Source organism: Symphalangus syndactylus, chromosome 3, assembly GCF_028878055.3.
Source record: "Symphalangus syndactylus isolate Jambi chromosome 3, NHGRI_mSymSyn1-v2.1_pri, whole genome shotgun sequence".
NCBI classification, from domain to species: Eukaryota; Metazoa; Chordata; class Mammalia; order Primates; family Hylobatidae; genus Symphalangus; species Symphalangus syndactylus.
Genome location: NC_072425.2, coordinates 142,477,212 through 142,503,946, shown reverse-complemented (window position 1 = coordinate 142,503,946; position 26,735 = coordinate 142,477,212). Strand labels below are relative to the sequence as shown.

At 44.4% G+C, this 26,735-nt stretch overlaps 2 protein-coding genes, 1 long non-coding RNA gene and 1 pseudogene across 9 annotated transcripts in view; 1 reads left to right on the top strand and 3 right to left on the bottom strand.

Moving 5' to 3' along the window:
- The window catches only part of STT3A (STT3 oligosaccharyltransferase complex catalytic subunit A), a 29,282-nt gene extending 28,739 nt beyond the window's left edge, over window positions 1-543 (bottom strand). Inside the window, exon 1 of one of the 4 annotated variants that reach the window (XM_055273639.2) lies at window positions 134-543. The gene's annotated coding sequence lies outside the window, so the exon portion shown is untranslated. Of the gene's footprint in view, window positions 1-93 lie in introns of all 4 variants that reach the window. The other 3 variants (XM_055273638.2, XM_063635605.1, XM_063635604.1) reach the window with 3 other exon arrangements.
- LOC134736134 (uncharacterized) lies at window positions 484-24,162 on the top strand. Its single transcript, XR_010119886.1, has 3 exons — window positions 484-633; window positions 20,412-20,532; window positions 23,980-24,162. It is a non-coding gene; the product is annotated as an uncharacterized lncRNA (long non-coding RNA).
- On the bottom strand, window positions 9,300-24,840 carry EI24 (EI24 autophagy associated transmembrane protein). Of its 4 annotated transcripts, none has more exons than XM_055273633.2 (11): window positions 24,686-24,840; window positions 21,712-21,823; window positions 18,577-18,722; window positions 17,639-17,699; window positions 16,386-16,452; window positions 15,665-15,789; window positions 14,880-14,999; window positions 13,745-13,856; window positions 12,632-12,743; window positions 11,547-11,621; window positions 9,300-10,447 (listed from the first exon to the last, which is right to left on the bottom strand). In XM_055273633.2, exons 2-11 carry the CDS (start codon window positions 21,751-21,753, stop codon window positions 10,285-10,287), a joined length of 1,023 nt encoding a protein of 340 aa, XP_055129608.1. In that variant the 5' UTR covers window positions 21,754-21,823; window positions 24,686-24,840; the 3' UTR covers window positions 9,300-10,284. The 4 variants fall into 4 exon arrangements, with proteins under 4 accessions (XP_055129608.1, XP_055129609.1, XP_063491692.1 ...); XM_055273634.2 differs by having other exon boundaries at window positions 18,577-18,680; XM_063635622.1 differs by lacking the exon at window positions 11,547-11,621.
- LOC129479933 (uncharacterized) lies at window positions 19,183-19,280 on the bottom strand (annotated as a pseudogene).
- Window positions 24,841-26,735: the final 1,895 nt, after the last annotated feature.

Genomic DNA, 26,735 nt, shown 5'->3' with positions numbered 1-26,735 from the left:
CTCCTCTGCAAGGCCCTAAGCTCTGCTCTCCAACCCCATTTAGAGTTTTGCCTCCTGCACTTCGTTCAGCCCCATCAACGCCATGGACTGTACCTGCCGCTGATTTTCAAGTTACGTGCTACGGCCTTCTCACCTGGCCGGCTTCCCTAAACCATCCGCGGGGCTCCCTCAGCCATCCGTTCAGCGGCGCACCCAACCCTGGCAGCAGCCGGGTCAGCCTCCCGGACCGCTCCCCCGTTGGCTGGCTCCAGGCCAATAGGACGCTTCGGGAGAGCGATAGGATCCCGGAATTGTCTGTCAAATCCGGAGGCACAAACCGGGCCGCGATTCCAGTTGTTAATTGGTCATTACAGCTATCACTTAGCAGTCTAGAGGCGGGTCTGTATGCTCCCGCCGAGCTGTCATAGGCCGGCGCGTAGGAGTCAAGAGCGCGGAAAGAACGCGCCCCAAGCAGTTTGGTTGAGGGCCGAGGAGTGACGTGTCGGTTTGCGGACCCACGGGGAGTCGCGGTGGAAAGGCGTGTCTCGCTGACTCCCGTCATGTGACAAGAAGCGGAAACTACGCTGCAATAGGCCGTTGCTCCAAGTCCCAGTAACTCGGAATGCGGAGCCGCTCGTCTCCGTTTTTTTTAAGGTAGAAATTGTTACCTAATACAAGGTGAAAGGAGAGGAGGGAAGCATTTTCTACCTATTTATTCTCAATTAAAACTCAAACGCTTACTGGTCCAGACAGTTCTTTTGCAGGATGTGCCTGATAGTTGACTCGAGCTTTTACTGTGCTCTGGTAACTGCGATGGACCTGGGAACCTTGACAGAGTTCACAACCCCTGGCTTTGTGAAAGAGCGTGCCTAGGCCTAAAGGGGTTGTCGGGGCTAAGCTGGAAGCGTCTCTACTGCCGGCCGAGACAGCCACCGCCGCGGAGGCACAGCCCTCCCCAGCAGCAAGCGGGCTTCCTCGGGAGACCGGGAGGCAGCCCGGCCATGCTTAGTCAGTTCAGCCCTTTGTTAAGATACCTGCCAGAGGCGGATCACGAGGTCAGGAGATCGAGACCACAGTGAAACCCCGTCTCTACTAAAAATACAAAAAAATTAGCCGGGCGTGGTGGCGGGCGCCTGTAGTCCCAGCTACTCGGAGAGGCTGAGGCAGGAGAATGGCGTGAACCCGGGAGGCGGAGCTTGCAGTGAGCCGAGATTGTGCCACTGCACTCCAGCCTGGGTGACAGAGCGAGACTCCGTCTCAAAAAAAAAAAAAAAAAAAAAAAAAAAGATACCTGCCAGAGAGCCGCTCTCCCTATCCTAACTTGCCTCTCTTCTCTCGCACCCCACGCGCTCCCCGACCCCCAATAAGTTTGCCGAGGGCAGAGAAGAGGACGAAGTTTCAGCAGCAATTCCATCATCTCAGACTCGCAAATATACACCTTTATCCTCAGGCACTTCCACTCCCTGCGCGCCTCGGTGAGCCAAGGCTACACCAGAGAGAGTGGGAACGTCCCGCAGCTCTTCGAACTTGTTGCCTCTGCCACTCACGCAGCTTCCTATTCTCCCATGAACGGAACCCACCACATATTGAAAGGTCATTATTTAAATAAGTGCTTCAGAATCACATGTATTTTTTAAAAAATTCACATGACCAGGCTTGCCCCAGGACGTTGTGATTCAATAGATCTGCTTTTTGTTTTGTTTTGTTTTTAATAGTAAGTGTTCGATGTAATTTTACTTTAACAAAAGGAAACTGAAGCTGAGCCTGAAGGAATTACAGAACTTGAAGTAAATGCTTCTTCAAAATAGGAGTTTCCGTCGGGCGCGGTGGCTCACGCCTGTAATCCCAGCACTTTGGGAGGCCAAGGCGGGCGGATCACGAGGTCAGGAGATGGAGACCATCCTGGCCAACATGGTGAAACCCCATCTCTACTAAAAATACAAAAATTAGCTGGGCGTGGTGGTGCGTGCCTGTAATCCCAGCTACTCGGGAGGCTGACACAGAATCACTTGAACCAGGGAGTCGGAGGGTGCAGTGAGCCGAGATCGCGCCACTGCGCTGCAGCCTGACGACAGAGGTAGACCCCGTATTAAAAAAAAAAAAGGTTTTTTCTCTTTAAAAAAAAAAAAAAAAGCGGATGGGGGGGGTGGGCATTAAAATTAGAAAGACTGTGTTTTTTTGTTTTGTTTTGTTTTTTAAGTACTACCCTAAGAATATTAACGCCGGTCGTGGTGGCTCACGCCTGTAATCCCAGTACTTTGGGAGGCTGAGACGGGTGGATCACCTGCGGTCAGGAGTTCGAGAACAGCCTCACCAACACGGTGAAACCCCATCTCTACTAAAAATACAAAAATTAGCTGGGCTTGGTGTCAGGATCCTGTAATCCCAGCTACTTGGGAGGCTGAGGCAGGAGAATCGCTTGAACCCAGGAGGCGGAGGTTGCAGTGAGCCAAGATCGTGCCATTGCACTTAAGTCTGGGCAGCAAGAGCGAAACTCCGTCTCAAAAAAAGAAAAAGAATATTAAGATGTTAGATTTTTTATTAATTTTTTTCAAAGGCCAGGCGAGATGGTGGGCTCCTGTAATCTCAGCTACTCAGGAGGCTGAGGCAGGAGAATTGCTTCAACCCAGGAGGCAGAGGTTGCAGTGAGCTGAGATCGTGCCATTGCACTTCAGCCTGGACAACAGAGCAAGACTCCGCCACCAAAAAAAAAAAAAGTATTAAACATGTTTCTTAAAGAGAATACATTTAAGCTTCCAAGTGATGAAATTAAGTAAACCTTTTCGCGTCAAAATGTACTATTAAAGAGTAAAGTTTGGGGCCGGGTGTGGTGGCTCACGCCTGTAATCCCAGCATTTTGGGAGGCCGAGGCGGGCGGATCACGAGGTCAGGATTTCGAGACCAGCCTGACCAACATGGCGAAACCCTGTCTCTACTAAATATACAAAAATTAGCTGGGCCTGGTGGCGTGTGCCTGTAATCCCAGCTACTCGGGAGGCTGAGGCAGGAGAACCGCTTGAACCCAGGAGGCGGAGGTTGCAGTGAGCTGAGATCGCGCCATCACACTCCAGCCTGGGCAACAGAGCGAGACTCTGTCTCAAAAAAAAAAAAAAAAAACAAAGTTTGAAAATCTAATCCTATTTTTAGGATGAGTCTTTGATACCAGTCCATGAGGAAAGGCTTATTTGTGAATAAAATCAAAGGAAAACAAACTCAGGAAAATCTTTATAATTATTATAAACAAACCTTGAGGTCCAGGCCTCGTGGCTCAAGATTGTAATCCGAGCACTTTGGGAGGTTGAGGCGAGAGGATGGCTTGAGGCCGGGGGTCAGCCTGGGCAACATGATGAGATGCAGTGTCTACAAAAATAATTTTTAAAAATTAGCTGGACATGGTCGTGCTGGCCTGTAATCCCAACTACTGAGGAGGCTGAGGCAGGAGGATTGCTTGAGCCCAGAAGTTAGGCGGCAATGAGCTGTGATCATGCCACTTCACTCCAGCCTGGGCAACAGAGCAAGAAAGACTCTATCTCTAAATAAAATAATAAATAGGCCGGGCACCGTGGCTCATGCCTGTAATCCCAGTACTTTGGGGCGCCAAGGCTGGCAGATCACCTGAGGTCGGGAGTTCAAGACCAGCCTGACCAACATGGAGAAACCCCATCTCTACTCAAAATACAAAATTAGCTGGGTGTGGTGGCGCATTCCTGTGATTCCAGCTACTCGGGAGGCTGAGGCAGGCGAATCTCATGAACCTGGGAGGCGCAGGTCGCGGTGAGCCGAGATTGCGCCATTGCACTCCGGCCTAGGCAACAAGAGTGAAACTTCGTCTCAAAATAAAATAAAACAAACCTACAGTTTATACATGAATTATAGTGTATCAGTTAATCCTCCTCCCTCCTGATTTATAAGTCCAAAAGTTTTGAATTGGTTGTTTCAGAAAGCAATGCTTTTACTATTTCATCAGTTGCTTAAAAGGAATGTTTTGATGTAGAAGTTAGAACTTTTTTGTAGAGCTTTTGATTTTTCTTAAAGTATCAGTTTACCTTTCTTGTATATCATTGATCAAATGAAACTCATGCCTTCATCTCATCTGTAGCAACCAGAGTAATAGTATCTGTGTTCTCGAAGCGGTTCTCTCCAGAAACCACGTTTCTAGTGTGTGCAAAGTTGTATTACTGGGATTTCCCCTGAATGCACTTCTGGATTCCACTGTTTCATGTTATTTGGTTGGGTGTTTTGTCTTAATAAGACATAGTTCTTTTTTTTTTTTTTCATAGATTATCATCTGATAAGACATCTTGCTATTTCTTAGATTTATTTTTCACTTCTGATGAATTTTTTTTAAGTGTTTTAGAAAAGCTGAATGGAAGCAAACATTGCTTTTGCGTGTTAGAAAATATCTGTATTTTGTCCTTAATAGCATGGCTGGGTTTAGAATTTTAGAAACAAAATTGGGACCTACCCACCCCACCCCGTATGCACACAGACACATAAAAGCACACTTTCAAGGCGTTGTGACTATATTGTCTGTGAGCCACTGTGCCTTAAGAAACCTGATGCCAATCTGAGTCACATTCTTTTATGGGTAATCTATTTCCCTCTCTGATAAATTGTCTTTCCTTAGAGATTTCAGCTATGTGTTTCATCTTCTTTCATTTTTTTCTGCTTTACGTTTGGCAGGCCGTTTCAGTCTGAAAACTACAATTTGTATCATCAGTTCAGGAAGTGTTCTTTGATTTTATTCATCTCCATTTTTCTATTCTCATTTTCTGAAGTTGCTGTTGGACAAATGTTTTATCTTCTGGTTCTTGGATACCTCTACCATTCTTAACTTTTTCTTGGTCTTTTTGCTATATGTTCTGGAAGATTTCCTCAATATTATCTTGCAGTTCACTAATTTAGCCTCTTCGGTGTCACTTTTTTTTTTTTTTCCTTGAGACAGGGTCTCATTCTGTCACCCAGGCTGGAGTGCAGTGATACAATCTCAGCTCACTGCAGCCTCAACCTCCTGGGCTCAAAGGATCCTCCTGCCTCAGCCCTCGAGTAGCGGAAAACACAGGCGGGAGCCACCACGGCTAATTTTTGTATTTTTTTGTAGAGACAGGGTTTCACCATGTTGCCCAGGCTGGTCTCAAACTCCTGAGTTCAAGCAGTCCACCCACCTCGGCCTCCCAAAGTGCTGGGATTACAGGCATGAGCCACCACACCCGGCCAGTGCCACTTTTTATTTGGTGGGGGGCGGGGACGGAGTCTCTCTCTGTCGCCCAGGCTGGAGTGCAGTGGTGTGATCTCGGCTCACTGCAACCTCTGCCTCCTGGGTTCAAGCGACTCTTCTGCCTCAGCCTCCCGAGTAGCTTGGGACTACAGGCTTGTGCCACCACGCCCAGCTAATTTTTTGTACTTTTTGTAGAGACAGGGTTTCACCGTGTTAGACAGGATGGTCTTGGTCTCCTGACCTTGTGATCTGCCCACCTCAGCCTCCCAAAGTGCTGGGACTACAGGCTTGAGCCACCGCACCTGGCCAGTGTCACTTTTATAAGCCATCTCATTTTTAAAAATTTCCATAACTGCTTTAATTTCCAAGAGCTTTCCTATTCTGTTCTTTTACAATAATCTGTTCTTTTTTTTTTTTTTTTTTTGAGATGGAGTCTCACTCTGTTGCCCAGGCTGGAGTCCAGTGGCAGAATCTCGGCTCACTGCAAGCTCCACCTCCCGGGTTCACGCCATTCTCCTGCCTCAGCCTCCCAAGTACCTGGGACTACAGGTGCCCGCCACCACGCCCGGCTAATTATTTGTATTTTTAGTAGAGATGGGGTTTCACCATGTTAGCCAGGATGGTCTCGATCTCCTGACCTCGTGATCTGCCCACCTCGGGCTCCCAAAGGGCTGGGATTACAGGCGTGAGCCACCGCGCCCAGCCAAATCTGTTCTTACGTTATGGATGCAGTAGCTTCTGAAATCCCTGTGAAAATAGTTATTATAATTTTTTAAATCACCTTTTGTTTCCACAATTACTTAAATTTCCTCCAGAGCCAGGTGTTGTTATTTGTGTGTTGGAAAAGCTGCTGAGCTGATTCCGATGTTGATTCCTCGTGAAGAGGAATGATTAGAGGAACTTACCTAAATGATTAAATGGTCATTGTTTTTTTTCTCTAGGTCTCAAAGCACTACAGAATATCTAAATTTGAAATCAGAATGAGTACAAGGACAGGCTGAACATATGGCCTAATTGCTCATCTTACTCAAAGATTCCCTGAATTCCAGTGTTTGATCCAGCTTTGAGACCTATGGAAAAATAGCTGATCATGTAATTCTTGAAATTTTTGCATAGTCATTTGCTTGTCAGTCTCTCTCACTGGACCGTCAGGTCCTAGAAGGCAGTAATCATATCTTTCTGGTTCAACCTTGAGTCCCCAGTCCTTTGCTTAGTACCTGACAGAGAAGGTGCTCAAATGCTTGTTACATGATTAAATCATAATTCCCTCACTTGATCCTTCAGTGGTTCTGCAGACTCATTTTAGGTCCATCCAAAATTTGTACTGGTGTATGGCTCTCGTTGTTACAAAGGTGTAAATTACACTGATCTAAAGTCAGCTTCCTTTTAACTGCTGTAGGTTATGCAACTTAGGCAGAATATCGTTTTGTTTTTTTATTTTGAGATCACCCTGTCGCCCAGGCTGGAGTGCAGTGGTGCAATCTCGGCTCACTGCAACCTCTGCCTCGCAGTTTCAAGCGATTCTCCTGCCTCAGACTCCTGAGTAGCTGGGACCACAGGCACATGCCACCTCGCCCGGCTAATTTTTTTTGTTTTTAGTAGAGACGGGGTTTCACCATGTTAGCCAGTATGGCCTCAATCTCCTGACCCCATGATCCGCCCGCCTCGGCCTCCCAAAGTGCTGGGATTACAGGCGTGAACCACTGCACCCAGCCCAGAATATGTTAATAAAAGGTGAGATGACTGCTAAACTATCTATTCCACCCCACTACTGATGAACAGATAACCTTCACCAGAGCAATCTCAATGATGGAGGTAAACACACATAAAGGAGCAGAATGAATGTACTACTGCTATAATCAGAAAATAAAGTAATATTTGTGGGTGGAAAATGAGGACAGTGAATGGACAACTATAGTTGCCTTTTCTCTCATAGATGCTATCCTTTTATTAAGTGCAGAGCAGTTAACACATCAGTACATGAATGTGTCATTTAAGTTTCTAGCAGACTTAACGTACTCAGATCTAAAGCATCTACTTTCTAATTTTGAGAGTTGCTGTAACAGACAACTCAGCTCTATAGATAGAATCAAAAGGGTTGTGTTTTCTATTACATATACCTGTCCAAGCTGTGATGTCTATCCCTTGAAAAGTGCTTCTGGGAACAGTTCCTCAGATCCTACTGGTTTTGTGATTAAAACTCAACCAAATTTTCATTTTTAGTTTTGTGAGCTCCCTTGTTTTTGGTTACTAATTATTAGTCTGCCTCAAACAGGTATTCTGAACTTGGCAAAAATAGTCTAGTCTCTTTTTGACCCATTTCCTAATCACTGCTCTCAGTGACAATACCCTCGTGAAAGGCAAGACAAATTTACACTGCTTTGTGTATATAACTCATTTGAGATTGTCACATTTCTCTTATCACAGATATGCCTAATCTAGCCTTTATACAAAAGGCTTGGCTGCTCAACTATGCTAATAAAACTCGAGATTCCTCACTTCCAGTCATTTAAACCTTTACACATTTTCTTCAGCCAGGCACAGTGCTGGGGATAAAAATCATATACCTTCATCCACTCAACGTCCCTCACCCTTCTTTCCCCCCCAAAACAGAGTCTCACTCTGTCACCCAGGCTGGTGTGCAGTGGTGAGATCTTGGCTTACTGCAACCTCCACCTCCCAGGTTGAAGTGATTCTCCTGCCTCAGCCTCCCAAGTAGCTGGGACTAGAGGCATATGCCATGCCCAGCTAATTTTTGTATTTTTAGTAGAGACAGGATTTCACCATGTTGGCCAGGCTGGTCTTGGATTCCTGACCTCATGATCCACCCGCCTCGAGCCTCCCAAAGTGCTGGGATTACATGCGTGAGCCACCATGCCCAGCCTCCTTCACCCTTTTAAACCAAACTGAGATGTTTCTTTTTTTTTTATTCCAATAGTTTATGAGATGCTTCTAAATGGTACAAATATAAATTTCAGGTAGCAAAGATGTGACTGCTTAAATAACTAAGCCTACTTTTAAAACTTAGTTTTAAGGAACTAAGCTTAAATAAGACAATCACTTATCACTTACAAGCTGATGAAATACTGAAGTCTTCTACAAACCACACTCATAGCAATCTGGAAGTAGTTGTCTGCAATACTATTGTTAAATGACCAGAGATGTCATAGGAGAATGTTGGAAGTAAACCTTACTTTAAACCATGTCTTTTACAATTTTTTTCTGCCCAAGCTGGAAAGTGTTCACTTCAAAAATGCCCACCACTTAAAAACCCTCCATCAACTGCATAAACCTTCAAACTTGGTTTACAACTCCCAGCACCAATTTTTTTTTTAACCTTTTTTTTTTTGAAATGGAGTTTTGCTCTTCTTGCCCAGGCTAGAGTGCAATGCCATGATCTCAGTTCACTGCAACCTCTGCCTCCTGGGTTCAAGCGATTCTCCTGCCTCAGCCTTCTGAGCCGCTGGGATTACAGGTGTGTGTCACCACGCCCGGCTAATTTTTTGTATTTTTAGTAGAGATGAGATTTCACCGTGCTGGCCAGGCTGGTCTTGAACTCCTAACCTCAGGTGATCCACCCGCCTCAGCCTCCCAAAGTGCTGGGATTACAGGCATGAGCCACCATGCCCAGCCTAACCTCTTTTATATTTAATAGAGACGGGGTTTTACTATGTTGCCCAGACTGGTCTCGAACTCCTGGACTCAAGTGATCCTCCTGCCTTGGCCGCTGCCAAAGTGCTGGAATCCCAGCCATCAGTTACCATGCCTGGCCCCAGCAACAATTTTTAATTCCATATTTTGTCTTGCACACAGTAAAGGTCTCAACCAGATGTTTAATGGCTTCCCTCGATTATTACTCAGTACACCACTATCTAGGAGGGTCTTTCTCCCTTCATGAATACACAGTAGCAATATACATATAGACTTTAGAACAGGTGATAATCTGAGTCTTCTACCAAATATAAATGTGATTAAGTCATATAATCCAGGCTTTCTCAGGGCTAATTTCTCAAAACTATAACTAAATTATCCAAGACAAAGTCTTATATTCCATGAATACATTTCTCGAGATCATGATTTGCAAATTCAACCATCAGACAACTTTGTGGGAAACCAGCTCACGTTTAATTGTGACATTTTAAAATTGTACAAGTATTTTGACATCTGCCCCCCACGTCTCTCAAAATGACAGGAAAACAACCAATCACAGGTTTAATACATTAACCCCTTCAGTTCCTATTTGCAGCATCCAATATTCCTTTGAAATATGAAACAGACCTGGCAGTGGCCAACAGTAAATTTCTGCCCGCCGCCTCCCACCCCCAACGGAGTTGAAAAGTTCAGGTTTAGTGTTGTTGCAGTGGCACTTGTCCAGAATTGGTACCTCCCCATAGTTGGGGGACTTTAAATGTACCAGTGAAAATAGCTTTTTCCCCTTCAAGGGGAAGAAAGAAAACCACTCCTCAAAACCCAGCAGATCTGGCTGTGAGGTCTTTCCTCCTATCTCATCTCTTCAGGCCTTTTTTTTTTTTTTTTTTTTTTTTGCAGTGGAGCAAGAGAGACAAAAACCTAACCTGAGTTACAAGAAACAAGACAGTAATGGCTATAAAGGGAGTGACCAGGAGCAACTGGGACACTCCTTTACCTCCCACATCCAATGTATGTGTTTCACAGAAAAACAACAAAAATAACAAATCCACAAAATACAACAGCTAGAATTACAAAATCCATTCATCCAAGGGTGATAGAAGGCAGAATGGAAAGGTGGAAGGGTAAATGGCACAAGGAGAAAAAGTATTCCAATCATTCCAGGCACAGGGACTGGCAAATGCTAGAAAATAGCTGCAGAAAAACCTGTGGTCCTTTTAGACTCACGGTGATGTTAAAAATCCACACACTGGTGTCAGGGAACATTCTGCCTTACGTGCACCAGAGACAAAAATTTCAAATTCCTCAGAGAGAAGGGAATACGCAGAGGGCCCTTGGCAGAGTGGGTCCTGCCTTCCCTGGCAGGGGGAGGTGAACAGGGAAAAGAGCTGCCACAGCCTTCTTCCAATCCCGCCCATCCCCTTTGGATGGCAGGCAACTCAGTGACCTGCAGCAGCCTTGAGTTTGGCAGGTGACGGATGTGGTGAAGGGAACTTCTCTGCAGAAGTGGAGCTGCTCAGGGCTGACTGCAGGTAGACTGTCTTGTGGAAGAGTCTGTTGCTTAAGAAGACCACCAAAGAGAAGAGGCGCAACTGGAAGAGACTAAAAGGCAAGAAACCCAACTTGTTAGCTCCCCAGTTACTCAGAATTATTTCCATTATTTGACAACTTGACATTAAATTTAAAACTACACAGGGAAAGACAAGACAAATGAAACTTGATCAAGGAAATACAGATATTAGATACATGGATGGAACAGGCAACTAAAGAATACATTGGAGCCGGGCGTGGTGCCTCATACCTGTAATCCCAGCACTTTGGGAGGCTGAAGCAGGTGGATCACTTGAGAAAAAAATTAGCAGGGCATGGTAGCATGCGCCTGCAATCCCAGCTACCCAGGAGGCTGAGGCAGGAGAATCGCTTGAACCTGGTAGGCGGAGGTTGCAGTGAGCCGAGATCACGCCACTGCACTCCAGCTTGGGTGACAGAGCGAGACTCCGTCTCAAAAAAAAAGAATGCATTGGGCCCTGCTGCTGCCATGAACGTAATGCAGTCACCAGCGCTGAAGTATTGTGGCTCTTACAGGAAATAGTTATATTTTAGATTAACTTTGAGAAGTACTTTTCTATGGCTGACTTCGGGGTACAGACTTCAAGCTATTTCTGAAGGTATCATATGCTATCTGTGGTTGCAGGAAGAAGAGTTTCAAAAGAAAGTCAAATATTCCTCTTAAGATAAACAGTGAGCTCTGCTGTACAGCAAGAGCATACAAAAACCCAAAGCAGACCTAAGTCTCTAATACAAGTATCCACACTGACTTAACCAAAATTGATCAAAGATTGATTGAGCTTTTCTTTGAAGTGATAAAACTTTTAGAATGCTATTATTATTGCTAAAAACTCATTTTAAAGTGTATTTTACTACTGTTATCAATAAACTCATGTGGCCAGGTCATACAGCCCTCTACTTGAATATGTATAATGGGATCAGTTTTGGAAATATATATATACTCATGTGCATATATGCATGGAGAAAAGTTTGGGTTATATCCCAGAAGTGTTTCTCTCTCATTAAACCTTATATTAAGATTTTCCTACAATGTAAGAATTTTTTTTTTTTTTTAAAGCCTCACTGACATAACTGTGGTGTTACAGCCCCAATCCTTTACACAGCAAAAACTTCATCACTGGCTAATACTTACTACGCTTTGCCAGGGGTCTTTGCTTCATTGGCGCTGATAATGAATAAAGGAAAGAGGATAGAGAAAAGGCAGCCACTGTTTAAAAAAAAATAATAATAATAATTAGTCACCTTCATAACAGACATTACTTTGAAGAAGACATTAGAAGCTCCAAGTTCTTTTGCTTCCAGTGTAAACATTATGGCTTGATGAAACCTCAATATTTCAAACTTTTTTTTTTTTTTTTGAGACAGAGTCACGTTCTTGTCACCCAGGCTGGAGTACAGTGGCAAGATCTCAACTCACTGCAACCTCCGCCTCCTGTGTTCAAGCGATTCTCCTGCCTCAGCCTCCCAAGTAGCCGGGATTACAGGTGTGTGCCATCACGCCCAGCTAATTTTTGTATTTTCAGTAGAGATGGGGTTTCACCATGTTGGCCAGGCTGGTCTCGAACTCCTGACCTCAGGTGATCTGCCCACCTCAGCCTCCCAAAGTGCTGGGATTATAGGCATGAGGCCGTGGCGCCCAGCCCATCAAACACATCTTTCAAAAAGAACGGAAGATTTTTCTAAGCACTGGGTATGTTTAACATTGCTGCAGGGCTGGGCGTGGTAGCTCACATCTATAATCTGAACACTTTGGGAGGCCAAGGTGGGTGGATCACTCGAGGTCAGGAGTTCAAGACCAGCCTGGCCAACATAGTAAAACCCCATCTCTACTAAAAACACAAAAATTAGCCAGGCGTGATGGTGGGCACCTGTAATCCCAGCTGCTTGGGAGGCTGAGGCAGGAGAATCAGTTAAACCCAGAAGGCAGAGGGTGCAGTGAGCTGAGATTACGCCACTGCACTCCAGCCTGGGCAACAGAGTGAGACTCTGTTTCAAAAAAAAAGAATAATTGCTCCAGGAGGCAACATAGAAAAAGTATATGGGATATAGGGACATTCAGACTAGATCTTCATGCTAACAAATATAGAAATACCCTGCAGGTCTCCTGATGGACAAATGACAATGCAGAATGCGAAACAGAACCAAGCAAACAAAAGGCACTGACTTCGTGAATTTTTATTTTTACTAGTCTCCTTCAAATCCCTCTAGCCAAATTACCTGATAATATATGAGGACTGCATTGCTGTGAGAAAAGCCAAGGGCAAACCAAACCCAAAGTAGTAAGGCCAATTCCTTTCTATGTTAGACAACCGCTGGTGCATTTCAATTCCTAAAACAAGAAAGCCAATACAATTAGATATTATATTTCCTTTTAGTCAAGTGACTAAATAACTATGGTAGACAAACCATGAGTTTTAGGTACAGATTTTATTATTATTATTATTATTATTATTATTAATTATTTGAGATGGAGTCTTGCTTTGATGCCCAGGCGGGAGTGCAGTGGTGCAATCTCAGCTCACTGCAACCTCCACCTCCCGGTTTCAAGCGATTCTCCCACCTCAGCCTCCGGAGTAGCTGCGATTACAGGCGCCTGCCACCTCACCCGGCTAATTTTTGTATTTTTAGTAGAGACAGGGTTTCACCATATTGGCCAGGCTGGTCTTGAACTCCTGACCTCAGGCAATCCACCCACCTCGGCCTCCCAAAGAGTTGGGATTACAGGTGTGGGCCACCACACCCAGCCTAGGTAGAGATTTAGAACAGAGCTACAGCATATAAATTAGAAGTGTACAAATCTGATATAAAGCATGCAAAGTTTCTTAGAATTCCATAATCGTAATTTCAAAGCTGACAGGCTAAGTGAATTAAGAATTTCAGCACCAGCATCCTTCGTCAGGATTAGTCTGGAACTAAGCAAGATAGCAAATCAAAAGGATGCCATCCTGTAAGTATCAGTTAACCTCTTTCAACCACCCACACCCTGGTAAATATCTGAAGATCTTTCTAAAACACCCCCAAAAGGATCCAGATGCTGATATCAATTTGATTTCTCTAATTTAGAGCAACTCATGCTCATTTATGCCATCTTACAACCCAGTCAGATATACCACGTTAAGCACCAAAAAGATAATGCTATACTACCACATCCCCCAGCCTCAAAGTTGAGAGTTAAACCCACTAAGCCGAAGGTAAGCTCCCTCTTGCCAATGAGGCTGCTTCCCTCAAAGGATTGTTTGCCAAGAGCCTATGAGTGGTTTAAGAAGTCTGCTTAGCAGTAGCATTTCCAAACTGGGCCTCCATTTTCTGCATTTCTTTAGATGGACTTACCTTTATTGAACCAACGATATTCAAAGCAGTACAGTGAGTAGAGAAGGGACATATGCAGGAGACTAACCAGCTGACCGACAAGATGGATGGGAAAGAGACTCACAAACATTCCCTGAAGAACAAATATGGAAAATCTTAATCCCAGAGCCTCAGAAACCTAGCACCATTCACCTGCCACTCTCCAATCATCACTGTCTGAGATAGCTTCCTAGTTGCTTCTCAAGTTTCTAAAAGGCCGGGTGCAGGGTGGGCACAGTGACTCATTCCTGTAATCCCAACAGTTTGGGAGGATGAGGCGGGAGGATCTCTTGAGGCCAGGAGTTAAAGACCAGACTGGGCAACATACTGAGACCCTGTCACTACAACAAAATTTTTAAAATGAGCATGATGGCATGTGCCTGTAGTCCCAGCTACTCAGGAGGCTAAGGCAGGAGGATTGCTTGAGCCCAGAGTTTGAGGCTGCAGTGAGGTATGATTGTGCCACTGCACTCCAGCCTAGGTGACAAAATAAGACCCTGTCTTTTATTTATTTTTTTTGAGACAGTTTTGCTCTTGTTGCCCAGGCTGGAGTGCAATGGTGTGATCTCGGCTCACTACAATCTCTGCCTCCTGGGTTCAAGCGATTCTCCTGCCTCAGCCTCCCGAGTAGCTGGGATTACAGGCATGTTGCCACCACGCGCAGCTAATTTTTGTATTTTTAGTAGAGACGGGGTTTCACCATGTTGGCCAGGCTGGTCTCAAACGCCTGACCTTAGGTGATCTGCCCACCTCGGCCTCCCAAAGTGCTGGGATCACAGGCATGAACTACCACGCCCAGCCGACCCTGTCTCTTTAAAAAAAAAAAAAAAAAAAAATTAGGCATAACTTTAAAGAAAAAAAGTTTCCACCTGGCAGGACTGGAGAATAACCACAGTAGCAGAAAAAAGCAGGTAAATTCATGTTTCTTATAATTTTATAATGTAATTTTAAAATTCTCATTTCTGTGGAAAAAAAAAGATTTAAAAATCATTACCTCCCACCAGCATATATATAATACTCTGTATAAATATAATACTCTGTCTTTGTGAAGCTCCCTCTAGTGAAACAGTTTTTCTTTTTAATAAAGCTGCCCATATGCCCAGAAGGTCAGTCTCACCTGAATGAGGAAAAGAGCCTGCAGCAAAAGGTTGAACAGCATGTCAGCAATTATTTTGCTGACACTAGGGAATGGGTGAGGCTTCCTCCCTGATACCTCAAATGCCAGGTCAGCTATATCCTGTAACAGAGAAAGTGTACCAAAACATGAATTAAATGGCCTTGATATACATCCCCAAAGCTAAGGCCACTGGTCTGCCACTAGAGCTGCCAGTTAAGAAAAGGCTTATTTAAAAATAAGGCATGATGGCATGTGCCTATAGTCCCAGCTACTCAGGAGGCTAAGGTAGGAGGATTGCTGCCTTATGCGGTGGCTCACGCCTATAATCCCAGCACTTTGGGAGGCCAAGGCAGGCAGATCAGGAGGTCAGAAGTTTGAGACTAGCCTGGCCAACATGGTGAAACCCTGTCACTAATAAAAATACAAAAAAAATTAGCCAAGCATGGTGGCGCGTGCTTGTAGTCCCAGCTACTTGGAAGACTGCGGCAGAAGAATTGCTTGAACCCGGGAGGCAGAGGTTGCAGTGCACTCTAGCCTGGGTGACAGAGTAAGACTCTGTCTCAAAAAAAAAAAAAGAAAAGACACCAGACACCTGCCAATGAGACGCTGAGACAATAATTCCATTCTAATAAGAACACAAAGATCAGCTACTGGCTACCTGGCCAAGAAACATTAAGGCTGAAAAACAGGTCCCCCTACATGCCCACTAACTTCACAGGCTGAAACTTGTCACCTGTCAACCAATCATGCTGCAGGACCCAGATTCCATTCTGCCCTGGACCTACCTGAAACCAAATGGCATTCACCACTTTGCTAAGCACAAACAAGGGGAGCACCCAAAGAGCACTGAAAATTGACGTGAGGAAGAATTCCAGCCACGACCAAACATCTCCATGTAGTGATGGGTCACCTAAGAAAGAGGAAACGAGTCACTAGAAATGCAGAAATGGAAATCCAGAAGACCAAATGCGGAACCCCCATCTCGTGAACTATTCTCTGTCTCCTCCTGGATCTTTCTAGTTCTTGCCAGCACATCACTATACCGATCTCAGAGAGTCTAATTCATAATAGACACACATTCTGGCCACAATTCCAATTCAAAGAAACCATAGATATGTGCTGCTTGACATAAACCTGCTTACGTGATGGTAACGAGATGCCACAGTGATTACCAGTACACTATTTGCAGGATACCATCTGGGTTTAATTCTCAGCTTTGCCTCTTACTAATGGTTTAACCTTGGTAACTTCCATTTCCTCATTCATAAAATGGATAGAATAACAGTACCCATTCTTAAAGGGCTGTTGAAAGGCCTGAGTTAAAAAACAGCTAACGCTCTCATCTGAAGGCTCTAGGAGAATAACTAAATTTTTAAAAAGAATAAAACAAAAAAAAATAAACAGCGAAAGCTCCTGGTACACAGAAAATGTTCAGTAAACTGAGGGAGACTGAAACATCATCTCCCACTCCGTCCCCAACAGACAAGGAGCAGGGTATACACTTACCGATAATTCGGGCTGTTACTGACTGAAGCACAGGAATAAATACTCGATAAAACAAGAGGAGACTGAACTAAAGAAAAGAAGCAACAGGCAAACATCAAAATCCAGTCTTTAAAACAAGAGCTTCAATTTTTAGTGTAATGATTTTATAGATGGAAGTGCCTTTTATAAATAAGGAGGCCTAGGCTGGGCGCGGTGGCTCACGCGCGGTGGTTCACTTTGGGAGGCTGAGGCAGGCAGATCACTTGAGGTCAGGAGTTCGAGACCAGCCTGGCCAAGATGGTGAAACCCCGTCACTACTAAAAATACAATTGGTCGGGTGTGGTGGTGTACACCTGTAATCCCAGCTACTGGGAAGGCTGAGGCAAGAGAATCACTTGAACCCGGGAGGCAGAGGTTGCAGTGAGCCAAGATCACGCCACTGCACTCCAGCCTGAGCAACAGAGCAAGACTCCATCTCAAATAAATAAATAAATAAATAGAATAAATCAGGAGGCCTGAAAAAGCACCAAAACTGGATCCATTTCTATTTCCCAACACTCCAATTGAGAGATACAAACTTGATACTGCCTATAAAACAATGAAACTTTTGGGGGCATACAGGAACATTTCAAATAGTATTCAGGCCAAAATATAGGCATGTACTAAGTACACAGGAATACATATTAATTAAATTTAAAGCTAACATCTGAAAACATCTGTAAATTGTTTAGATTAAGATGTGATGAATTACTCTAAATTCTAAATCAAAGTAAATATTTATCCATTCTTCAAAGTACCCAAATTTCAGTTAAGCCTGCACTGGGATTCTCAGTAAATGGTAGGCAATCTTTTCTGCTATAGGTTTCAATGCAAATTAATTCTTGTTGATCACTATAAGCAGAAGCAGGGAGAACCCTGTTCTTGTCTAGCCATATCTGCCCTTCCCCTGATTCCCCATAGTTGCTGTTAGCATTTTAAAATGTCTAGACAGTGTCAAGAGAAACTGCTACCTCTAATACTTGTGAATGAGTCATTTTAGAAACAAAATTCAAGTGTATATTCAGGGCTAACTGTGACATTTGCTTACATACAAGTGTGCTTTCCTGAGTGGGAATAAAATCTCTGCAGATGCACAGACTCCTGAGTTATATTCCTAAGTGTACATCGGCAGATGAAAACTATTTGTCTCAGTGTTTCAAGAAAACAGTTAATAGCTATCAACCCAGCAATAATCTGAAGATGCTTATAAGGCACCTGGAATTTTAAGAACTTACCCAGAACACTCCACCATTCCAAGCACAACACTGGAAAATTCTACTAACAATACGTGGCTCACTGGAAAAGATCACATGTATTTAGTTTATAAAGCATAAGTTATTTCCTAATTGTCATTCAGTAGTTCGTTTTATATCTTATCTTTTGTGGGTACTATATTATTTTTCAGTACCTCATGTTCTCCCAATGTTCTAATGTCAGTCAATGAGAAAAGACTAAAAAAATGGTCAAGCGCAGTGGTTCACAGCTGTAATCCTAACACTTTGGGAGGCCGAGGTAGGAGATCAACTGAGGTCGGCAGTTCGAGACCAGCCTGGCCAACATGGCGAAACCCTGTCTCCTCTAAAGAATACAAAAAATTAGCCAGGCGTGGTGGTGCGCAACTGTACTTCCAGCTAGCCGGGACGCTGAGGCAGAAGAATTGCTTGGACCTGGGAGGCAGAGGCTGCAGTAAGCCGAGATTGCACCATGGCAATCGCGGGTGACAGCTTGGTGACAGGGCAAGACTCCGTCTCAAAAACAAAAACAAACAAACAAACAAACAATATATACATATGTTTTTTTTTTTTTTTTTCTGGAGAACCAGCTTTTAAAAGAAAAGTAATTTATTTTCTAAAGTCTGATGTTGGAAAAGATTAAAAGAGAAAGTGTGGGGCTGGGGTTCTTCTATTAATATGTAAATCCACACAGGCTTCCCTAGAAGTATCTATCAAACCAAATAATATTTTGTGATTCTCTATTCAGCTTTCTGATTTAACACCATGACATTTTTAGCAAGGATTATTGTTAGACCCTAGTTTAAGTCAATGTTGTGGGGGAGAAATCACTTGCAACATTTTTATAGGAAAAAGCACAAAAGAAATAAAATGAAACATCAAATCACTATGTAGGGTCTTCCCTCCCTTGGACATTTTGATATCAGGCATGCACTCCTTACCTCTCTTGCTTCCGCTCTATACTCTGGGCTCTTCTCTGTGCCAAGACACTACTTGCCCTTCTTCGACGCTGCTCCTCTCTCTTTTGCTGGATTCGAGCATCAAGCTTTGAGATGGTACAAATACCCCAGATGGAGTCTTTGATTCCCTATAGAAAAGGATATCATTATTATTATTATTATTATTATTATTATTATTATTGAGACAGGGTCTTGCTCTGTCACCCAGGCTACAGTGCAGCGACTCAATCATAGCTCACTGCCGCCTCCAACTCCTGGGTTCAAATGATCCTCCTGCCTCAGCCTCCCAAAGAGCTATGAATACAGCTGTGCGCCACCACACCTGGCTTTTAAATTTTTCTTCTGCAGCGATGGGGATCTCACCATATTGATCAGGCTGGTTTCATACTCCTGGCCTCAAGCAATCCTCCTGCCTCAGCCTCCCAAAGCCTAAGAATTCACTCATGCATCCATCTCCCACCCACGTACTCAGTATCTTCAATAAGCTATATATTGTCATATAGAAATGCTCAAGAAGCTTATAACTTAGTAGGAAAAGCATACAAGTAAACCAAAAAATTACATTAAAGGTTTTTTTAAAAAAAGTTTTTAAATATGAAACATTTCATGAATTTGTGTGTCATGCACAGGAGCTATGGTAATCTCTGTATTGTTCCAATTTTAGTACATGCGCTGCAGAAGCAAGCAGCATAGTTTAATAAGTGCCACAACAGATGTATGACCCAAGTAGAGTGTTAGCACTGGGGCATTCAACTTCATGAGAAGGCGGAAAAAGTTACTCTGGAAGCAATGGCCAAGCTGGATTTAAGAATGGATAGCATTCTCGCCTACTGTTATCAGACAAAACGAATTTTAGAAATAATAGCTGGGATACAGAGAAATGGGCAAGTTGATGTATTATCTGTTGACAGGAGCATAAATTGGCATGGTGTGCCTTTGATCTTTTTTTGTCTGAATAATTTTTACTCTTAATTTTGCTTTTAACACAGGAAACTCCAACTATCTAAGATAGTTAAGTTCAAATGGCTGAGGGCCTAGTACATGCTAGGATGATAGGATCCCCACCTCTAAGACATCTACAGTCCAGTGGGGCAGACAAACATGTAAATAGCACACTGTAAAACCAACACAAGGTTGAATTTTTTTTTTTTTAAACAGAGTCTTGCTCTGTCGCCCAGGCTGGAGTGCGGTGGCATGATCTCAGTTCATTGCAACCTCTACCTCCCAGGTTCAAACGATTCTCCTGCCTCAGCCTCCTGAGTAGCTGGAATTACAGGCATGTGCACCATGCCTGGCTAAATTTTTCTTTGTATTTTTAGTAGAGAGGGGGTTTTGCTGTGTTGGCCAGGCTGGGAGGGTTGAAATTTTATAGCACATGAATGGCAAGACAACAAGGTAAAGATGTTAAAAGTAGATCATATGCTGCTGGGCACGGTGGCTTATGCCTGTAATCCTAGCACTTTGGGAGGCTAAGGTGGGCAGATCACCTGAGGTCAGGAGTTCAAGACCAGCCTGGCCAACATGGTGAAACCCCATCTCTACTAAAAATATAAAAATTAGCCAGGCGTGGTGGTGTGTGCTTGTAATCCCAGCTACCTAGGAGGCTGAGGCAGGAGAATTGCTGGAACCCAAGAAGTGGAGGTTGCAGTGAGCCAAGATTGCACCACTGCACTCCAGCCTGGGCGACACAGTGAGACTCTGTCAAAAAAAAAAAGTAGATCATATGCATAAAGTATTTTTAGACCTTGTAAGATACTCCTTCAATCCTCCCTCTTTTACTCAAAAGTAATAACCTTTTTACTTTCTTGCCCTGCTAGAGTGCACTGGTACCATCATAGCTCACTGCTGCTTCATACTCCTGGACTCAAGCAACCCTCCCTCCTTGGTCTCCCAAAGTGCTGAGATTACAGGTGTGAGCCACCTCCCCTGGCCATAAAGGTAACCTTTTAAACTCTCCCAGTAAAGAAAGAACCTCCCCACTCCAAGAATTGGCCTCTCTCATGCTAGTGGAAATATAAGAGGGGGTTACAAATGGGACATTATTAGGCTTCAGACATACATTAAAAGTAGCAGACTTTTGTGCTGTTGGTAATTTGGATGACTGGGTCCTAACCAAATCTTTATAGGGCATTTTCCTAGAGTATCCCCCTCACGTGCACAGCTTGTAGAATGGGGAGAAAAACGGTTCTGGCTGGGTGCAGTGGCTCACGCCTATAATCCCGGCACTTTGGGAGGACAAGGCAGGCGGATCACTTGAGCCCAGGAGTTTGAGACCAGCCTGGGCAACATGCCAAAACCTCATCTCTACTTTTAAAAGAAAAATTTTTAAATATATGAAAAATTGGGGAAAAAAAGAAAGATAGGTTCTCTAATTTAAATCTGAATTAATTAGTTTAGGTGATAGTACTGAACCAATGTTCATTTCTTAGTTGACAAATGTACCACGGTTATATGTTAACATTAAGGGAAGCTGACGAAAGATATACGGGAACTCTCTGTACTATCTTATAACTTTTCTGTAAATCTAAACACATTCCAAAATAAAAAGTTAAAAAAAAAGAAAAAGCTCTGAAGCCAAGATGACCAGGGTCCCAATACTGGAGACATCCACTGAAGAGGTCTTCCAAGCACCTGCAAGACTGTCTGCAAGATGTAGAACAATACATATCTCTTGAGTAGTGTGGTCTAGAATAACAACCTGTATGTAAAGAACCCAAGAAATATGATAAAAGTTCCAAAAACCCTATAGGATTTCCTAGATAGTTCTTTTAGCCAAAAAAAAAAGGCCGGCTGGGCGCGGTGGCTCACGCTTGTAATCCCAGCACTTTGGGAGGCCGAGGCGGGCGGATCACGAGGTCAGGAGATCGAGACCACGGTGAAATCCCGTCTCTACCAAAAATACAAAAAATTAGCCGGGCGTGGTGGCGGGCGCCTGTAGTCCCAGCTACTCGGAGAGGCTGAGGCAGGAGAATGGCGTGAACCCGGGAGGCGGAGCTTGCAGTGAGCCGAGATCGCGCCACTGCACTCCAGCCTGGGTGACAGAGCAAGACTCCGTCTCAAAAAAAAAAAAAAAAAAAAAGGCCAAGAGATGAATTCCTATAAACAAGATGTACTCACTCTGGCAAGGTCCTGGAGAAAGGTTTTGACACTGTCAGCCATCTCTTCACCACCAAACTATCAACTACACACAGGAGAGAGACGTGTCCCCAAATCTCTCATCATGAAGGATCTGGAAACAAATGGCACATAATGGAGGCAAATATTTATTTTAAAGATAAGTTACTTCATGCACATTTCCACATGATGACCTCACATACTTGTAGCTCTAATAAGATAGCGGTAGATTCTAGCACTAATAGAGTGAATCAAATGAAGCTATTTCTGTACAGCTGAAACCTAAAATCCCTAATTTTTTTCGAAACCACTCACACCCTTTCATTTTTACATGGGGTTTTACATTTTACACCCTCTCATTTTTACATTTTACATTTTTACAATGTGCTCTTGACCAGTAACCTCCTCTGAGCCTCAATGCCCCTAACTATCCCTCCTACACATTCTAAGCACTTTTGAGGGTTTGGAGATGGATGATAATTACATTTCAATATCTTCTTAAGCAATTTTTATGTTTGCTAGATACCTTCAAATACTTGAATGAAAATACAAGAGCAAGATAAAAGTTCTTACAAAAATTACTAAATACATGCTTCAGTCATACAGAGCCCTCAGGCACACAGTAAAGTTTAAGGTATGACATGAAATTGCATACCAAAACCTCCAAATAGGTCTTTTTTATTTTATTTTATTTTTTTGAGTTGGAGTCTCGCTCTTGTTGCCCAGGCTGGAGTGCAACACTGGGCTTGGCTCACTGCAACCTCTACCTCCCGGGTTCAAGCGATTCTCTTGCCTCAGCCTCCAGAGTAGCTGAGATCACAGGCACCCGCCACCACGCCCAGCTAATTTTGTGTATTTTTAGTAGAGATGGGGTTTCACCATGTTGGCCAGGCTGATCTCAAACTCCTGATCTCAGGTGATCCATCCATCTCAGCCTCCCCAAGTGCTAGGATTACAGGCATGAGCCGCCACGCCCGGCTGGTCTTTTCTGTTTTCTAACTTTAAATATATATAGATATAATTTTAATAAATATGCAATAAATAGTGGATTTTAAACTAGGCCTCAAAAAAGTTCATATGTATAAACAGTCTTTAAAACAGTAAGGCTTTCCCATTTTATTTCTCAGGTGAATGGGATATCTAGTTTCAAAAATTAAGAACTTGAGAGTTCATGTGTATAAATACTTTTAATATACTATTCTCTCATTTAATCTATGGTGACTTCTAAGATGAATAGAAAACCCACTTTCAGGCATTTTTTAAGAACCTGATATTCTAAAGTTCTCAACACTCACTAAATCAAGTTGCAGTATTCTCAGTTTAAGAGGTATGACCATAATACAAAGACAGAATTTCACAAGCAGCTTTTACAAACCTTAAATTTCAAAATATAAGCACACTTTCCCCGACCTTTAACCACTTCACCAAACTGCTCCTCATTGACCCAACTGGACTAATGCCATTCAGAACTGGAAGAACAGGGGATATGGCAGTAGGAAGGCAATTTGCCCAACACTGTATATACCCTCTGCTCCTTAGGTCAAATCCTACACAGATAGGCTCACTTCGGATAGAAGTCTCTAGGGTAAGAAACTTCTGTTAATACTCCCACTGTTTCCTCCTGAAAACAAACACCTCAGAGTTCCAGTCGCGTAGGTACAGCCATACAGACATGTTCTCAGGGTTGAGGTGATGGCAACTGAGCTAGATAACTAGCCAAGGCTCAGTGATATGCATGACACTAGTTTGTAAAGACTCACAGATCCACTCCCTTAACCTGCCACTTGCTCATCTATAAATTAAGGGTACTAAACTTCTTCATAGGTTTCTTGCATCTAATAGGGCACAACAGCATGAAAAAAACTTAAAATTCTATATAAACACAACCCCACTAAAGTGAGCCAGCTTGGAGGTTTAAGGAAGCCCATTACTTGGCCTGGATTTCTCACAGGGAACCTGAAACATTCTGTCTCAGTCCACAACAGCTGTGTCATTTGATCCCTGGCCAGCTAACACCTGGTTTCTGCATGTACCAAGTGGCAGGACACCTCCTAAGAGTGACCTATGAAGGATAAATCACTTCGCTTTTATACTTAGATCCTAACATCCTTCCTACAGGAATATTTGGTGAACTACCCAGTCTGACAAATAGCTGAGGCATGGGGAAAAATAACCTGCCACAATTTGAGAACACACACACAGACTGAATGACACAGGGGGAATCCTACAGCTGAGCTAGACAGATGAAGATGCATCTGGTTCATTTAACAGGTGACAGAACCCAGTCTCAGAAGTTAAATGACTTGCCCAGACTGACAGCAAATGAATGGCAGCTACAGTGAACCTCAGAACCCGGTGTCCTAACGTTACCTCGGTCGAGACTTGTTTTTACTTAAGCTTTGCAATGAAGATTTTTGTTTTAACACGAGCATCCCATGGACAAATAACCTCTCAAACCTGGAAATACAAATGCCATTAAATTCCTAAGTCATTAGAAGCTAATAAGCATCTGCTGAGGCACAGCCCTGCACTTTTATTTCTAAGTCACTAAACCCAAGTCTCGGCACACAGGAAGCTGTGGTAGCCCACTCCAGGTACAGGGAAGGTAAACATCCTCAGTTCCCACGGGGCTCCACGGGCTGCCTCTGAGTCCACGGGTCCATTCGGGCCCATCTCCCCACAGCTCCTAGGCAATTCAGCTGAAAACTGGGCTCCCTAGGCACAACTGTGCACGAGGTGCGGACCACGCACACTCCGGGTTACACAGGGAGCTAACGATAGCTGCGCCGCACCTGGGGCAGCTTCGCCAGGGAATGTGCCCGGCACCGTCCCGCTCCCTCCGGGCCCTTCCCACAAGGGGTCCTCGCCGGTAGCCCCACCAACCCACGCTCGGGCCCTGCTTGCCCTCCCGGCCCCTGCCACTCAGAATGGGCGGCGCTGCGGCCCCGAGGCCTGGCTCGGCTGAGCCCGCACCTACCCGCAGCTCCGCCACCGCGGCTCCGGCCCGGCCCCTCGCCCACCGCGGGCCCGCTCCGCCGGGGCGCTTCCAGGGCCGGGGCCGCTGCTCCCGCACTGGGCATGCCCGGGCCGCACGGGGCCGCTGGGAAGTCGGGCGGGCGAGAAGAACCAGCCGGCACGACAAGGCGGGGCCCAGAGCCGAAGGGGTGGGCCGCGCGGAGCGACGGAGACTGGGAAATGTAGTCAGTCCGGGGTCGCGCCTCGCGCTGCGTGCGGGGTCGCCCGGCTCCTAACTCTGCCTGGCGGCGGAGAGGACCCCTCACCCTTCCTCGTCGCCTCCTCCCCGATCCCGTTCTCACAGATCTCTCCTCCTGTTCTTTGCCCTCCCCCATTGACTCCACAACGCTGCTTGCATTTCTAAAATCCTGAGAAATTAGTAACAGGATGCCTTTAATCCCAGCACTTTGGGAGGCCAAGGCAGGCAGATCACGAGGTCAGGAGTTCAAGACCAGCCTGGCCAACATGGCGAAACCCCATCTCTACTAAAAACAACAAAAATTAGCCAGGTGTGGTGGCACATGCCTGTGGTCCCAGCTACTCAGGAGGCTGAGGCAGGAGAATTACTTGAACTCAGGAGATGAAGGTTGCAGTAAGCCGAGATCACACCACTGCACTCCTGCCTGGGCGACTGAGCAAGACTCAGTCTCAAATAAATAAATAAATAGATAAATAAATTTAAAAAATAAAATGAAATAAAATAAGTGGCTGGGCACGGTGGCTCATGCATGTAACCTCAGCACTTTGGGAAGCTGAGGCAGGCAGCTCACTTGAGGCCACCCTGGCCAAGATGGTGAAATCCCGTCTCTACTAAAAATACAAAAAATTAGCTGCGCATGGTGGCACACGCCTGTGGTGCCAGCTATTCGGTCGGCTAAGGAATGAGAATCACTTCAACTCAGGAGGCAGAGGTTGCGGTGAGCCGAGATCGCACTACTGCACTTCAGTCTGGGTGACACAGCAAGACTGTCTCAAAAAATAAAATAAAATAAAACAAAACAAAACAATATAAAATAGAATAGAATAAGGAATCCATCTACTAAAGCTTAGAAATCTTTGTTTTTTTTTTTTTTTTTTTTGAAATGGAGTCTTGCTGTGTCGCCCAGGCTGGATTGCAGTGGCGCGATCTCGGCTCACTGCAAGCTCCGCCTCCCGGGTTCACGCCATTCTCCTGCCTCAGCCTCCCGAGTAGCTGGGACTACAGGTGCTTGCCGCCACGCCCGGCTAATTTTTTGTATTTTTAGTAGAGACGGGGTTTCACTGTGTTAGCCAGGATGGTCTCGATCTCCTGACCTCGTGATCCGCCCGTCTCGGCCTCCCAAAGTGCTGGGATTACAGGCGTGAGCCACCGCGCCCGGCCCTTAATTTTTTTTTTTTTTTTTGAGACGGAGTCTGGCTCTGTCGCCCAGGCTAGAGTGCAGTGGCACAATCTCGGCTCACTGAAAGCTCCGCCTCCTGGGTTCATGCCATTCTCCTGCTTCAGCTTCCCGAGTAGCTGGGACTACAAGCACCTGCCACCACACCCGGCTAATTTTTGTATTTTTAGTAGAGACGGGGGTTTCACCTTGTTAGCCAGGAATGGTCTCGATCTCCTGACCTCGTGATCCGCCCACCTCGGCCTCCCAAAGTGCTGGGATTACAGGCGTGAGCCACTGCGCCTGGCCTCCTTAATTGTTTTTTTAACCATTACTTTTACTTGTATACTTTTTCCTTCAGCTTAAAGTGACTCTTAAATTTTTTCTTAACTAGAAAGAAACACGCTTTTTGTTTTTTGCAAAATCCTTATTGTTGTGTTTTATAAACTTCACCAAAAACATTTTTTATGCTCCATTTTAATTTAGTAACCCAAATTTCCTATGGAAAAAAAAAATCGAGGTTTTGGCATAATATGACTTAAACATTTTAAATTACTGGAGACAGTTTTGAGGTTAAATTTAACAATTAATTTTACCAAAGATTACCAAGATCATGTGAATTAAAAGTATCTGAGCTAATTTTTACTAATCTGATAA